Below are 17,319 nucleotides of genomic sequence, written 5' to 3' on the forward strand. Positions count from 1 at the left end.
GTTCAATGAGTGGGGTTCTTCCTGTGTGGCATTCGCTGCATCGTATCTATGACTCCATCTAGTGGTGTCTTGAGACACAACTATCGTCCTTGTGGCATATCTGGATATGGGGAGAGAGCTGACTTGTACTGAGGGCACATCTGGCTACTGTGGAGTGGGCGATACTGGAGAGGGAGTTTATACGCGGGTCAATCACGTTTCCTGGTTTCTGAAGCTTATACGCGGGTCGGTTTATATGAGAGTATATACAGTAACTGGAAATTAAATGTTCATTTCTAATATTTGACTGAAAACCCTTTGCTGGCAATGACAGCCACAGTCTTGAACTCATGGACATTACCAGATGGTGTCCTCCTTTTTAATGCTCTGTCAGGCCTTTACTGCAGCAGCTTTCAGTTGCTGTTTGTTTGTGGGCCTGTCTGTCAAATGTTTAGTCTTCAACAAGTGAACTGTATAAAGTCCCAGTGAACAAAAGCCACTTTCTGCATGACACACTTCTTTTTCTAAATTCGTTTGTCTGTACCATTTATTTCATTAAATGTGTATTGTGTTTACAAAACAGAGAATACCTTTCACCAGACTTGCAAAACAACACAAAGGGAAAACAGTGGCTCATTTTTAGGCTGTTATATTTATACACAGCTTCTCCGCAGTGTCTGCTGACCCAAATATTAACATTCCAGATGGACATCAACCAATCAGCAAAAAAAGGTAGTACAAAGGTCACACGAAGGGTCCATTCATACTGGAAGTGCTGAGGTCAAGAACTACAGTATGTGGGCTGGTAGTGTTAAGGCAGAAGTTCTCCACGCTCAGTAGGTATGAGCTACACAGTTTGGAGTCTGCATTTTGAACTAAATGGAGCCTTTAAAAACTTGCGGATAGTGGCAGGTGAGGTTAACTCACTTTCGTTGCCACCTATAGCTGATGTCCTCCATGTTGCGTTACAGCTCTCCAATACTTCCTCCCTTAAACCCGGAAGAAAGAAGTGTTGGAGTGTTGAGGAAAGCATCAGTTATAGGCAGAAAAAGGATGAGTCACCCCCCCTTTCCAAGTTTAAAGGAAACCAGAGACGGGGATACCTAAAGGTTTGATATTTACCTGGGACTTCCTCCAGCCCCATAAGCACGTGCGAGTCCCTTGCCGTCCTCCCGTCTGCCGTTCATCCGCAATCAGCCCTGGTAACTGGCTCAGTCAGGTCAGTCAGGGTCTTCTGCACATGCACAAGTGGTCCGCGCATGCGCAAAAGACCCCGACTGAGCCAGTTACCGAAGCTGATAGCGGTTGAACGGCAGACCGCAGGAGGACAGCAAGGGACTCAAACTTGCTTATGGGGCTGGAGGAAGCTCCGGGTAAGTATCAAATCTTTAGGTATTGCTGTCTCTGGTACACTTTAAAGGCTCAGTTTTATTCGGAATGTGGATTCCGCCAGAAGGGCCAATAGGGGGAGAAACAAAGCCCAAAAATGTAATGTACACTGAAAACGCATAGCAACGCACACCTGCCAATGCACATACAGAGTGCCTATATAAACGGTTATATTGTGAACAGATTGTAATGTTTTTGTGCACAAACCCTCTAAATATTCTACAGTCGGTGACATGTGCAGGCTATCACTGCCCATTCCTTTAGTTAGTTGGCTGTAATGGTAGACGCTGTGAGAGACAGGGGGATGGGGTAACAAAAACAGCTCTTGCCTGCACATTGCTACATGCGAACCTAACCTAAATTCCCCTCCTACACATACAAAACACTATCTGCTGAACTATCACGCAGTATAAAACAAATGTTCCTGCACTGAACGTCACTGCCAAAAAAGCTTGACTCACACAAATTAGGCGCAGACGTTGGATCAACATGCATTTTAGCTTGCCAATCTTAAGCATGTTTTAACCATTATGTGCTTTTCATGTACTATGCTGGGGTAAAACTAACTCTCAAACTGTACAATGTGACTGAGGTATAGGCATCAACCGCATGGTACACTGTGGCTATTACACAGTACTGCAGCATCAGAACACTTGTACCGCTATACCACTACAAGCTAGTTTCAGCATCAGAAGATGAACACGTTGCACTTTATATTGAAGTTTGTGCGCATGAGACCTTATTCATTATTGGCACAGTACCATCTAATGGATTTTTGAAAACAAGGCCAATAAGTTTTAACTAGAATTCATCCACATGTTAAGATTTACTGAAAGAAAACGGACTAAAAAAATGAACACAAACTATGTGCTATTGGTGTTGAGTAGCTTTTCTATTCACTTTCAGAAATAAACTTCAACATCTTCATTGTGACTATTGGGTCTCGGTTTTAAAACAATTGAACAGCTACAATATGCATACCTTATGTCTCTATCCGAAGTGTCACTGTTGATGAGAGCAGTTGTGACTCTCTGCAGCATTTCAAGAACTTCATCACACCCTGTTAAAATTTGGGTAGCCAAACTTAAAATGCTAGTCTGCAGCTCCTACCAAACACAAAACAAACAGAAAAAAGGAATTAGTTAATATACACCTGAATACAATGTTACTTGGTCTTGCTGCTAGGCTTATCTTTTGCCCTGAATACTTTCTGGATTAGTGACCCAAAAAGAGCGTTCAGATCACGTGCTCTGACTCAAGCACGACTAGCATGGCAGGATGCTTCAGCATGGTCACTTGCACACTACTATAAAAAAAAAAAAAAGAAAAAAAAAAAAGTGACATCCAGACAACTGGTTTAAAAAAAAATAACTCCTTATACATCACTGTAATTGTTCTTTCATTTACCTTGCAAAATAAGATAATAAGTCTGACTAAAATAAGAAGTTGAATTAAAAAAAATGGTCTTTGCTGTGTCAGGACCCGGCTGATCTCGGCACTGGTAGCTGATGTGGGCACTCCCCGGGCATGGAGTCTAATGCTGGATACACACGTTAAGATTTCCCGTTCGATTCCCGGGATCGAACGGATCAAATCGATTATTTCCAACATGCTCGATTCGGATTTCGATCGTTTCTGCCGTCGATTTGCATGTTAAGTATGCCAAATCGACGGCAGAAACGATCGAAATCCGAATCGAGCATGTTGGAAATAATCTATTCGATCCGTTCCATCCTGGGAATCGAACGGGAAATCCTAACGTGTGTATCCAGCATAAGAGACCATGCGTCTGACTGAAAGAAATGCTGGCGGAGTATGAGTGGATGAAATGCTGTTGGGTCTGACTGGAAGGACGAGCAGAACGGACTGGAAGGAATGCTTGTGGGATTGACTGTAAAGAAGGGCTGGCAAAATGAACTAGAAGGACTGGCAGGATGGACTGGAAGGAATGCTAAAAGGATTGACTGTAAAGAAGTGCTGGCAGAATAAACTGGAAGGACTGCTGTCAGGACCAGTTAGTGAGACCGGACTGAGTAATGGGACAACTTGAAAATAGATCAAATTCAGCCAATAGGTGCCTTTCAAATTTAAGATTAAAAATAAGTAAATATCCCAGGACAAAAAAAAAAAACAGACAATGATCCCCAAAAACAACAAATAAGATACCAGACACATGATGATGTAGTTTCTGCATGTCTAACATGCAGGAAAGGGAGAGTTTGTATGGTTATTATAAACAACTACTATCTTTCACTTTATTTTTTAAGTCAGCCATATCAGAAGATACCTTTACTAACTATATGATTGTGCAGCTCAAACACATTATCCAAGTCTTTGAGTTTAGCTTAGTTGTTCCTATAGCACAAAATCTCGATTTGAGGGATCTTTCTACTTCACACGGAGCTTTGTCAACTGCTGTGTCACCTTCCAGATTTTGAAGACACGCTGAATTCATGTAAGGTAATGTAAGCTAGCATTGTATGTATTACACAGGGAGCAGTGTAGCCAATGCACAGTTATACTTCCGATAATCCTGAATAGTTTAGTAACTGCAGTATTTAGTAACTGCAGTAGGATTTGAAAAAATAAGCAGTCAAGTCATACATACAAAGTGTAAAAAAAAAAATTGGAAAAATGGTTACTGGCATTGTGTTTTTCTGGTATACAAATGCAATGACTGCTACCAATAGACCAGGACAGACTTCATGGAATGTGCAAAGAGCAACAAGAACAAACAGAAAACATTATTAGAATAAAATGTGGTGTTTACCTGTACCTTCAATGTCTCCCCCTGTAGGGAGCTGTCACTGTCATCATTCTCATCTGGTTTGATTAAGACAGTGTTACTAAGCAGGTGATTCTGTACAGCCATCAGATAGCGCAGGCATGGAGAGGCAACCTGTAGCATAGAGACATGTTATAAGGCAAGCATCAAAACTGTATCATTCAGTCCTACAAGGATTCAATTTCTATACCCTCTTCATCTTTCTTTCTTTGGGCTCCTCATCTATCATATAATGCTATTCTCATTTACATGATCACTAAACTAGACCCGCTCTTGGTGTCTTTTTTCCCCCCAATATTATTCTCAGGACCCCAATAAAATTACATTTTACAAAGTCAGGGAGCTCAATGAGGTGAAAATAAAAATTGCCACGGTTATGTCTGTAAGCACTAGTGGGCACCTTTAGACCCACAATTCTAATCTGTAAGCACCTATATGTACATGGTAGGTGACTTAACACAACAGCAAAGAAAGAAAAGGATTTCACAGGAGAGGAAAGGTTATGGCATAGATTTTTTAATAACTAGTTTAAAAGGGAGCTCCAAAGTAAAAAACATGATCACAGGGTCCCACTGAATGAATGGGTTCTCACTAATGCAGACAGAGTTGTTAACCTTGTGTGGGCACTGCATTCCCTTTATACTAGAACAAGGCCAAGGCATAAACTAACTTGAACAGTGCAATGAATTATGCATATTTGGAAAATATTTGAGAAACTGATATTGGTGGTTACGGTCTTACAGGCACAGTTGATAAGAGTCTTTGGAAGTCTTCTTTTGACACAGTTTGGCACTTGGTGATCAGAACGCAAGATTCACGAACAACAATCTTCAAAATATAGTGCAATAATTCATCATTTAGCCTACAGGAAAAATAGAAAAGATAAAAATGAGTGAGTTGGCTAGATGACAGAATGTACTATGGATACGAGACTAAGTTGTTATCTCTGTAGTAACAAACCATGGGAGAAAAAGCCTAGCTCTGACATCTATGTTGAAATGACACAGCAGGGGATCAAACTTTTACCACAAGTCAGTACACTATCTCTTGCCCATTGGGGACTGGGACTCAATTGCTCAGGCAACCATGCAGAACAGAGACTGCATAGAAGTGTTTCGCTTGCCTTTAGGCTAGTGCCAAATTCTCTTGCTATTTGGGGGGGGGAGGAGGAGGACTGATGGGAAAGCACAGATTGCACGAGGTTAGTAGGGAAAACAATGGGCCTCAGTTGGTCAATCCACTAGGCGGACCATTTGTAGGTGCACCAAGGGGGCACTAGAGCCGTTGCACACAGGCTAGATTTTCCCGAGGCAAGCTTTATTGGCCAAGTGTATTCTAGCGCTGAGTTCCCCAACCCTGTCCTCAAGGCCCACCAACAGTACATGTTTTGCAGAAAACCACAAACATGCACAGGTGGGGTAATTAGCATCTCAGCAGAGCTGATTAACTACCTCTGTGGATTTCCACAAAACATGCACTGTTGGTGGGCCTTGAGGACAGGGTTGGGGACCACTGTATCTAGCAGGTGTGTACATAGCTTTTGGCTTTAGTCACACACCTGGAACACACATGTAGGCTATGGAGTTACTTTTTGGTGCAGTCTTTCATACTCCAGTGTAACAATGAAGATACCAGGCACTTATAGCATGTGACCAAAAAGGGTACAAGAGGGATGGCAATCAGAGGGACATGGCCTACAGCGGCTCTGTGTCTGGTATCCATGACTAGATGCTGCTCAACGCCCCACTCTTGATTACAGCATTTGAATCCTGTGTTGCGATTGATGTGTATTGATAGACTGTCATCTATTAAAGCAAGGCCGTTCATCGGCCTATTAACACTCAGCCATCTTTGGCCTAGGGAGGCAACAATTCAGAACATGAAGACTTCATCACACAAATGCAAGATGAAAGACCAGCAGATCAACAGCAGACAGTTCCTCCAGAGAAAGGCCCATTATGTTAGCAAGAACAAGAAGTTTTGAATCAGGATGATACCATTTATTGGCTAACTTAGAGATGGATAAACAGTGAGCTTTCGACTTATAAAAAGCCTTCGTCGGACTGGTTCCTGACCAAAACTGAAAAACACAGCTTATATACACTGAAATACAGAGGATAAACATTCTTTAGGAAACATAAATGTAATTAGATGCCTTAACTGTTACTGAGGAGGCTTTCCCAGGTATCCTGGCTAAATTGATAAGATCAATAGAATGCTCAACATGACATAAAGCAGACTCTGGTGATGGGGAGACATCGTAAATTCCGAATTCAAATGGTAACTGGCTTGGTTACATGCACCATTAATTCTAAGCTTAAGAGAAGTGTGGCATTTAAAGCCAGCACCTGAAAGCAAATAAAATGAATAGTGACAGTGAATTCCATCTTACACAGCATATGGCACAAAAATGAATGAATAGATAGAAAAATTAAAATTAAAAGAATTGTGGCATTTAAAACCCATCGTACCAGCACAAGAAGTTAGAGTCCTTGTTTAAACCATCTTCTACAGTTTTGAACCAATGTATAAACTTAGTTTCTTGTGTTAGTCTCATGTTTCCCGATTTGAAGCCACCCATTAATACAGTGACGTGAAAATCGCTTAAACTGTGTCCAGGTAAACAAAAGTGTGTTGGTATTGGGAGATCAGTATTTTTTGTAATATCCTTTTTCCTGCTGTTAAAGCGGAAAATAACCCTGCATTTCAACTTTGCTCTAAAACATTATTTACAGCATATTATATGCAAAAAGCATATATTTTTTTACTAGACCAGCATTGGAAGGGTTAAACACAGAGGTTTAAAGTTCCGTGGAGAGATATGCAGAAGTTCAGATTGTTACATTCTATTTAGTTAAATGTATCTATTGAGAAATGTTACACACTCTTTGGCAGTCCTCCAGCTCCTTCTCAGTCAGAGAGCGTGAGTCACATTCAACACTTAGATACATTTATGTAAACAAAATGTATCTATGTCAGCTTCCGATGCCTCTGCAGAAATCTCCAGGAACTTTAAAGCTCTGTGTAACCCTTCCAACGCTGGTCTAGTAAAAAAAAAAATGCTGGTTGCATATAATATACTGTAAATAATGTTTTAGAGCAAAGTTGAAATGCAGGGTTATATTCCGCTTTAATAGTGGATCTGTGGTGTGTCATGCGATCACACAGTGGTTGACTTGTTTCTCCCACATAAATTCCTTTGGGGCATTTTGCACACATGATCACGTATACCACATTAGATGAGTCGCAGGAAAAGGTGCTTTGTATTCCTGTTGTGTACCTGGTATTAGTATCCTGTCAGTGGAATGGAGGCGTTTACAGGTCCCACACTTTTTCCCTCGGCAGGGGAATGTTCCATTCTGTTCTTGCCTATTTAAGGCACTCCTCACTATCATCTGCTTAAGATTGGGTGGCTGTCGGAAGGGGAGGTTCAGGGAATATCTTTTTCAGTCTCTGATCCTTGTGTAGAACAGGATGAAGTTCTTTTGCAATCTTTCTTAAGATTTCCAGGCGTGGGTTGTAGGTTACTACCAGTGGGACACGGCTCTCTTCCTGGCTCTGCTTGTACTCCAGGAGCTGAGTCCTCGGGATGTTGTTAGCTTTCGTGATTTGGGTCTCAGCCATTAGAGGATTGTATCCCTGTTTTATGAACAGTTAGAGCCATACCTAACCAGGCCAGAGTTACACAGCAAAACCCTGAGCTTCCATCTATTGCGACAACTCCTCATAAGCAGTGAAAAAAAAGTGATTTTCCATTATGCAGGACTTTCAACTTAGCATGAAACATTTAGATGCTATTTGAAGCAGGATTTTGGTGTCTCCAGCCATTTTGCAGAATGCCATGGTGGGAATATGGCCTACTTTAAGTTCCAAAGAGTGGAAAGTGTATGGCGGCCAAAGCTGAAAAAGCACGAGACCTCCTAGACATAAGAGATTGGAACTCGACCCCCAGAGTGATTAAACTCAAAATGTGTTGTCAACTATGATCCGCACATCTCCCTGCTTGAATTATGTTTGACAATAGCAGTCACCTCTATTTACTATTTTCTACATCATTATAGACAGCTATTCTCATGTTTGTTCTTAACAGTCTTTTTGCATGTTAATTGTGTTTGTGTATATGCTGTTGTAATTCTATGTCTTTAAATGTAAATGTTTGAGATTCATTCTCTTTAATTGATTTGTACCATCCATTTGGGCATATGCATGTACCTTTAAATGCTAACTGTAGTGAGAGCATTGTGAGCTATGACCAAGGAGTGACTGGTACTCCGATACATATGAGCCAATATGCCTGTGTCCATAATTGCATTCTCATAAAGATTGCACATATTAACTATCCATCGAGCAGACTCTCCTGTGCTATAATGCTGCTGGTCTGGCTGAACTAGCGTCTAGGTCCTGGAATGTCTTTGGGTTGTGAGCAGTGTTATCTCATTTTCAATTAGATGCACAGCTTCAACACAGAAGTCAGGCAACTGGTAATGTTTAGTAAAGAATATACATAGCAGCCTCCATATTTCTCTCACTTCAGGTTATCTAACTTTTGGTGCAAGGATGCCAAGGTATATTTATTAAGGGTTAGCGTAGGCCCCCAATGGGCCTTTTCACATAACACAGATTTACTCACTTCCCTTTAGGAGAAGCAACAAAAATTATCATCCAAAGTAGATGCTGGCAGATAGCAGAAACCCAAACAAGGTTCTGCTCTATCCGAAACTAAACTATGCCTTGCACATGCTTTAACATTTGCTACTCTTAGCTCTTCTTACAAAAATATATTCAGCAATCCACAGTAGAAAATGTACATTACCTGTAATGTTCATCTTCATCACTCCCAAATCTGTTATTTTGAAGTTGTTCAGTCAGATTTGTTAAAATAACATCTCGGAGCTGGGAAAGGCCACAGTTTCTGTCACCTGTGAGACCAGTTATACAGAATTCTGAGTGGAAATAATACAGCTGCTCTCATTTTATACACGGCAGAGAATTGGCAGAATCATTTTAAAGAAATAACAGAAGTTCTAATACGTAGCTGAAAAGAAATTAGAAATAATATCCAATATGTAGACAGCTCATGCTATCTCAACAGTAAGGTGACACCTGTTAGCTGCTATAGTGTTGGGGTTGGCCTGGAGAATTTAGGGGTGGCACTGCTATTGTACTTGAACAGTGCCATACACAATTCCCTAATATCAGCAAGTGGTATCTATGTTCTCACCCTAGCCTGCATGTGTATGACTATAATAACAATACATTATACTACAAGGACCAACATAAATCTATAACTGGTCAGTGTAATATGCAAGCATATGAAATTTGACACCACTACATAATTATTTATGGCAATATGTGATCCAAAGCCTGCTATTGGACAATCCCTTCTACCATTACAACGCTGACTTCATAACTGATCTAGACACTTTTTCCACATATAATGAACTAAATTTAGATTTGTGAAGTGTCATTTTAGGTTAGTTTGGCTGTATGCCTTATGTCAAAGCACTTAATCCATACAAACCTATACACTGGATCAGAGAAGGAAAAGAATGAAGAAACTTCCTACACTCCTCTCCATTTGATATGACACCACAGAGGGAATTAAAGGTTTAACCTAAAACAGCAGCTCTGCTTATCTCACATTGGCCTCAATTCACTAAGCTTTATCAAACATTTTACTGAACGTGTGATCATTTATCTCATGGGTAAAATCTAATTTGGAATTCATAGTGAATTGAGGCCATTGTGGGGAAAGGGGATTGTGGTTTGACTTAAAAAGAGGCTTTAACCTCCCTAGCGGTATTGACTGTTAGGCCCGGTTCACATCTGTGTTCTAAGCCAAATGGATCCGGTGAGGAGATCTGGTCTCCACTTCACCCGATCCAGATGGCTCAGTCCACGGCCAGGTTCCCATAGTGAAAACGGATCTGTTCAATGATTGATCTGATCAGTTTTCACTCGGCAACACATACCTAATCTTCCGTAGCAGCCGGCGGTAGAGGCTTCCTCTTCTTCCACTGTGACTACACAGCGAGTCATGTGACTAGTCACATGACGCGGAAGACGACGGAAGCCTCTACCGCCAGCTGCGACAGAAGATTTGGTATGTATAAACCCTCCCTCACACACCCACTCGCCCGGCTGCTGCACCTTCCCCTCATCCTCCTGTCGCTAGACTCATGTTGGTCCATGCCCCCACCCCCCGTGGAACAGTCTGTTTCTTCACAAGTGTGAAGAAATGTTCTGTTTTCCATTGCCCCAATGCTGCAGCATTTTTGTCCAGATCCGTTCCTCTAAGCAGAACGGTCCGGAAAATTAGGGCCTGCAGCAATTTTTAGGTCCGGGGACCGGAACGTATCCGTACCAAAGCACGCATGTGAATGGATCAATAGGTTAACATTAAATCCTTTCACATCTGTTCCGTTTGTACAGTATACTTTCCGGTTACGTTCCGGAAAAAAGCGTTACTGTGAACCAGGCCTTATACACGTCCATACAAAACATGCTGTGAACAATATTGACGTACATACACGTCAATACTCTTCTGCACTTTATACTAGACCCTTGCTTGACACACTTTGGCAAGTTACAGGAAAAAACAGGTTATGAAAATTAATTAAATCACTTTTTGCACAGAAATCCTGGGAAAATTGTATAATGGTCATTTACATACTACCACTACTTCATGTTAGTTAACCCATTAGAGATGGTGCACTGTTTTTGACCTTAGCCGAAAGATCTTGTTGTGCTGTAAATTCTTGGAATGCTTTGATGTCTCTCTGCTAGCAGAGATATAGAACAAAGCAGACGTCCTCTGTTATTCTCTCACATGATCCCCTAGTGACAAGGGGCTATAAATTCACATACAGCAGTGCTAATTAGTAGCAAGGTAATGTAACAAATAAGTGCTAAAATAAATTGGCATAGAGCACTTGCAAGGTTCTAAATAAATGGCTGATAAAGGGTTGAAAGCAATACACAACACAAATTTCCAAGGATCCAGTAAAAGATGCAAATATTTCCAGCTTGTGTGCAAATTTCAAGTCATTGTTATTCTTACGTGAAATGGGCCATGAATATTGACAGGAAGTTAAAAAATTTGATTGGTCCTAATTTCAAGAGGCACACAATTTGTATGAAATATGCATGCAAGCCAGAATTATCTGCATGTTTGCATCTCAAACATTCAACACTGAGGGCCCTTTCACGCCGGCTGCGTTCTGTTTGGTTTTTGAAAAGGCGATTTTCTAAATGTAACTACAGTAAAGTTACAATGGGAATCGTGGGAATCGTGGGAATGCATTCTCACTGAATGCATTTCCGATTTTCCAAAAAGGCAATCATATTTCTGCTGCATTTTTTCCTGTGTTTCGACTAAGGCCAACATAGTGAAAATCGCCATTTTTGGTGTGAAAGAGCCTCAACGCTGACCTAAAACTAAAAGGTTTGTTTCACGCCAAAAAGCGTTAGCAATTTTGCAGCGATTTTGCTTTTTCATACTTGTTATAGAATCACAATCGCTCCAAAAATTCTGCATGTATACCTTTTGTGATTCAGATAGCTCTCGGTAAAAGCCCTTGGTTTTGCATACACTCAGGTTCTATAACAAGATTGTTACCCCTGATATAGCTGAATAAGGATTAACCTGTAATCATAATTTTAGTCAAAACCCTTGCATACCATATTCAGTTAAAAGGCAGTTAAAATATCAATGCTGATAAGCATCTTCTTTGTGTCATTAATCTATTGTGCTCAATGAGTAATTACAGACTAAATGCATCCTACAAACTGGAGAGCACACTTACCTTCAGTTAAAATCAGCTTGAGTAAGTTATTGATTTCTTGTTCTCCTGGGTTCAGAATGTTTAAACCATAGCTGCAGTAAAATATATACACATGCTGAGGAAGACAAGATAATGTAATAGCATAGGACATGCATTAATTACAAGACGCACTGCAGTCTAACAAACGCTGTAGACTTTCACGTGTGTAACACAGATTGATGTCATCACGAAGATTGCTTAAATGTCCTTGTTTATTGTATTAACCCCTATAAAAAGGTCACGCTGATGGTACTATTCCACAGGAATGACAGAGTGAAGATTGTTTGCTAGGTACACACTTACAGATATGGTAAACAATTGAGATCTACTCGATATAATCATTAATAACATTTTACTACACAATACCAGATTAGCTCTCAGTAGAGATCTAATCCATTATTCCTCACCCAGCCGCAAGCTTTGTGCTTAAGTAGAATGCAAAAGAGCCTAGTTACCATGATGTTCCTTCCTGTAGCCCTTCCACAGTCCAGCCTGCTAGCGCTCCCACAGAATAGGCTTTCCTGATCAATGTTTCATCATCAAAATGACAGAACATTGATCAAGTGGGCCTCCTTTTTTTAACAGATGTTCATTAGAACTGATGATTTTATTGAACCCAGCGTCTAGTCAAAAGAAAATTGTATAATGTCTGCCTACCTTTACACATGGAAATGTACATTCTTTGTCAGCTGCCTCCGCTTGCTTACATGGGTGACATGCATAGAGAAAGAGCTGCTTCTATGCATGTTCATACACCGTACAACTCACAGAAAAGCCTCATGGATGTTACTCAGCCGTGTCCCCTCTAAAAATTGTTAATTCCACCCCACATCCCAAAATTTGCTAGGATGGCCAAGCCCTGCTATAGCCACTTGTGATGTCGGACTGGTTAAAACGGAAGGAGAAAATCACTAAGGAAGAGGGTTGACATCTGGCCATAAGAGACTGCCATTGTGGGAGTACAGTGTGATTCTGGGGGCTATGAGGAACTTTGGAAAATAAGTTTACCAGTAAGCACATATTACTGGGTGCCTGTATATCCCATATGTTGGCAGTATCTCTTCAAAGGTTCGCCCCAGCCAAAACTAAAAGGTCCATTTTATACAGGATATCACGCCCAATCTTGAGACAATTCTTTGCTGTTGTGCTGCTGGCTAGATCTACCAGATCATGGACATGCCAAATAGAATGTTTGTTTACAACCACTAAGATTCACCAGTTAGCCTTATGTATTCTGGGGGATTAGGATTTTCTGGACATGCACAGCCATTATCTTCCTGACTAATAATGACAATGTTGCTGATCAATGTGTTACAGAAAATTGGGTGTATTTTGTAAGCCAAATATGTGCATGTTTTTCACACCTTCACAAATGGGCCCGTTTTCTGCTGCACGCTTAAAAGATGAACCAACAGTTTCATACAATACACGGACATGCCAGCAGGAAGGATATTGAACCAGGATTTTTAGATGTACTCAACACTAGCACTTACTACATCTGATGAATTTATTTTAAATGATAAAAAATTAGGCAGCATTACGTAAACTTCAAAATAACTGGTTAACACCGCAGGAAACTAATTATGTTTTTGTTGGATATAGTGATGTTTAGCACATGGACAAATATAAAGAAGGGGAAAAATCTAGAGAGCAGACTCTGGTATGGAATCAAAATTTCTAGTATGCCACAGAACAGGTCCACTTTTTTTATATCAACTTTAAAGAGACTCCGTAACAAAATTTTCATCCTTATTTCTTCTACCCTAGAAGTTCCTATACATGTCCTAACGTGGGCTGTCTTACTGCAGCCTTTCCCAGTTGCACAGTGGATGTAATATCTCTGTTATATGATCTAATCCTCTTTCCTCTGACGGCTTTGTCGTGCTCAGGCACTCAGGCAGGTATGTGCTGCTCTGTTTGTGATAGGATACAAGCTATACACACACTCTCCAGGCCCCCTGCAGGCTCTGTATAAGTCACAGACTGAGCTGCTCTCAGCCTATCACACTCTGGTTAGCAGCCATGTCTTGTTTGTAAACACTGCCTAAAACTGGCAATTACAAGCCAGGATTGCAGCAGGGAGTGGCAGAAACAGCACAGAGGGGCCCAGGAGAACATAATGAATAGAATGGTATGCTTTTTATTGTAAGAATTTTAGAGCATAGATTCTCTTTAAAGAGACACTGAAGTGGAAAATAAATTATGATATAATCATTTGTATGTGTAGTACAGCTAAGAAATAAAACATTAGGAGCAGAGACACAAGTCTAATATTGTTTCCAGTACAGGAAGAATTAATAAACTCCAGTTATCTATGCAAAACAGCCATTGAGCTCCACGACTTTCAAAGTCACATAGAGCTCTGTCTTCTGAATCTTGTTATCTGAACTGTCAGTCACTGTATCATCTTCTCTGCAGAGAAGGGGTTCAAAAGTTCAGTAGGCTGCTCCGTAAAATCATTTAGAATGCAGAGTAGTGTGTAAACTGCAAATATTAGAAATGGTGCAATGTTATTAAAAAAAGATATAACTGAAAATAAAAATATGAGAATATTTTCTTTGCTACTAATGTTAATTATCCATACTACACATAAAATTCATTATATCAATTTTTATTTCGCTTCAGTGTCTAATGTAGGGCTTACTATATAGTGAAGGCCAGGGTATACTTTTAACCTTGAGATAAATAAGCCCATTAAAACTGTGCTGCATAATGCATAAAGCAGCCTTCAATCCAGTTACTACCAAATGAAGTTTCTTAACTTGTACTGAACCTGCTCTGATATTGTGCAACTATAGATGCCGCTTAGTACAATTGTCAGCTAATAAGAGTGGCGTAATCTCTTCTCTATCATCATATGAGGAGAGAAAATATTGATGTGGTGCAAGAAGTCCATTAATTCTTCTGCTCAATTATAAAAGGCAGTAACAACAGAATTGGGGGAGGGAGGTAGATCAGAGGTTTTCCCTAAAAAGAATGCCTTACCCCAAGCGAGCAGTTCAGGCTTTGCCTGACCTGAATTTGTAAATAACTGAAAGGTTCCTTAAAACCCTGTAAACGTAGTAAAAAAAAAAAAAAGCTGAACAATACTAGCAATGTCACTGTAAAACAGGTTTCAACAATCTGATGGCAATAAAGCTACCCCTGCAAAGTCACACTTACCTCTTATTTGGCTTTAATGCATATGTAGCTACCATATAGAAAGTGCAGAAATAAACAAATAACACTAAATTAAGGAAAAGGATTAACCAAACCTGTCTTCAGAACTAACCTGATAGCCAGACAGACCTCTTTCTGGATTTCTGGGCAGATTTGGTCCTTCGGTGCCATGAGCAGCTGCCATAGTAACAAACCAGCTCTACGGATGGTCTCTCGATTCCTTTCAGTTTGAGGGTTGAGGAAAAACTTGAATACCACCTGCATACAAGGAAAACCTACAGTGTTTATTTCACAACCAATTTTAAAAGATCAGAAATAAATGCATATAAAAAAGCAATTATAATAGTAGTTTTGACACATAATAAACTCTATATATATCGATTTAAGTGCCTGTTTATAGGTATATCCTGATCACTGCAGACTTGCCCAAGTGGCTGTGTGGAATCCAATCCAATCATCACTAGCAAAAACAACAAAATACAATTCTCTGCTGCACACTCTGCACAGATCCCAATATAAAAAGAAATGTGGTGTGTGTACATTTTGGGGATACAATAATTTTTTATGGTATTTAAGTATGTAAAGATCTTATGCAGTTTTGCCAGGACAACCAAAAAAGTTGCACTTGCATTAATAATTGTCTACTTACTCTCCCCGGCCACACAGCTAGTTAGAAGCCACACTTTCCCCTAGAGATCAGCAGCCATGTTATGTTACCAAACAGTCGTCAGGCATGGCTTTTAGGAATGGTGAGTAAGATGAATAAATAATTACAAGTAGTTGCAAATATGCTAATTTTATGCAATTTGTTGTTTGAAAAAAGGCCAATAAAATGCTGCAACAGCATTTTCAGAACGCGGAGATCTGCTCTTGCCCCAGGGCTGAGTTTGCAGCAGGTAGGAGTGAGTCAGGATGGAACTCAGGAGAAGCCTGAGAAGGAGCTGAGGGAGAGACGTCTGATCATTAAGCCATCTTGTCACGCAACGTTTTCTTTCAATTAAATTAATTTTATTGACTGACTCCATTGTCTGAAAAAAATCACAAAGATTCTCTGTACGCTATGCAATACTTTCTAAAATTCTATCAGCATTTCTCAAATGACATCTAATGCTGGGCATACATGGGTCGATCCAGCGGCCGATTTGCCACCGGATCGACCCCAGCCGCGTTCCCGCTCGTCCGCGCGGATCGATTGCTGCTCGTCCCCGCCGGCGCTTCCTTATCAGCGCTCGATTCCCTGCCATTGTCCGCCGGCGGGGATCGAGCGGGCGGGAGTCAAGCGGCTTGATCGGGCCAGCTGAATATTATCAGCTGGCCGGATCAGCTGGTCGATACACGGTACAGAAACGTACCGTGTATCCCCACCATACACCCAACTGTCAAAAAAAATAACCATCACAACCACACGGTTTGGTTGAGGTAATGGCTGACATGATAATAGTCAAGTACCGGCATTTATATTACTTCAATTGGTTTTATAGATCCTTCAAGAGATGTGCTAATACATTTTTATTAACAATAAAATGGCATACCTGAAACACCACAAGGATGCAGCGGATGATACACTTATCTCCGTTAACCATAGCTTTCTCCATAATGTCACATATGCTGCTTAGATGATGCGATTCTATTGGATGCTGCTTACCCAAGAAAGTTGTGATTGGTAAGCTACTGTTGTTAGCCAAGAGATTGAGCTGATGGATACACATAGCTCCAACATGGTGAAGAAGCTGGTTTATTACCTCATTTGTGGAGACTGCTTCCCCTGCAATTAAAAAAAATAAAAATATAACATTCAAAATAATGCTTGAGGTTCACTTGCTTGGAGTGTAGAAATATTTCCTAAAATCCCATAGAAGCAATAAAAACTGTACCTGACTTCAAAAACAACATATATAATTCCTATGTCATTTGGTTTATTTTATTTTTTAATTCTTTATGTCATTTGGTTTATTTAATGAAATACTAACTTAAAGAGACTCTGTAACAAAATGTTCAGCCTTATTTCTTCTATCCTACAAGTTCCTATACCTGTTGTAAGGATTACTGCAGCCTTTCCTAGTTGCACAGTGGCTGTATTATCTCTGTTATATAATCTAATCTTCTTTCCTTTGTAAGCTTTATCGGCTCAGGCAGGAATGTGCAGCTCTGCTGTGATAGGTAGAAGTTATATACACCCTCTCC

General features: G+C 40.4%; 1 protein-coding gene across 2 annotated transcripts in view; it reads right to left on the reverse strand.

Annotated features, from left to right (window-relative positions):
• The window catches only part of HECTD4 (HECT domain E3 ubiquitin protein ligase 4), a 218,182-nt gene that overhangs the window by 104,622 nt on the left and 96,241 nt on the right, over positions 1-17,319 (reverse strand). Inside the window, exons 12-18 of one of the 2 annotated variants that reach the window (XM_068245864.1) lie at positions 16,668-16,900; positions 15,248-15,393; positions 11,959-12,029; positions 8,967-9,072; positions 4,895-5,015; positions 4,145-4,267; positions 2,350-2,474 (exon numbers count right to left, since the gene is read on the reverse strand). In XM_068245864.1, coding sequence (XP_068101965.1) covers positions 2,350-2,474; positions 4,145-4,267; positions 4,895-5,015; positions 8,967-9,072; positions 11,959-12,029; positions 15,248-15,393; positions 16,668-16,900 — 925 coding nt within the window. Of the gene's footprint in view, positions 1-2,349; positions 2,475-4,138; positions 4,268-4,894; positions 5,016-8,966; positions 9,073-11,958; positions 12,030-15,247; positions 15,394-16,667; positions 16,901-17,319 lie in introns of both variants that reach the window. The other variant, XM_068245855.1, reaches the window with a different exon arrangement.

This window comes from Hyperolius riggenbachi, chromosome 1 (assembly GCF_040937935.1).
Source record: "Hyperolius riggenbachi isolate aHypRig1 chromosome 1, aHypRig1.pri, whole genome shotgun sequence".
In the NCBI taxonomy this organism is placed as follows: Eukaryota; Metazoa; Chordata; class Amphibia; order Anura; family Hyperoliidae; genus Hyperolius; species Hyperolius riggenbachi.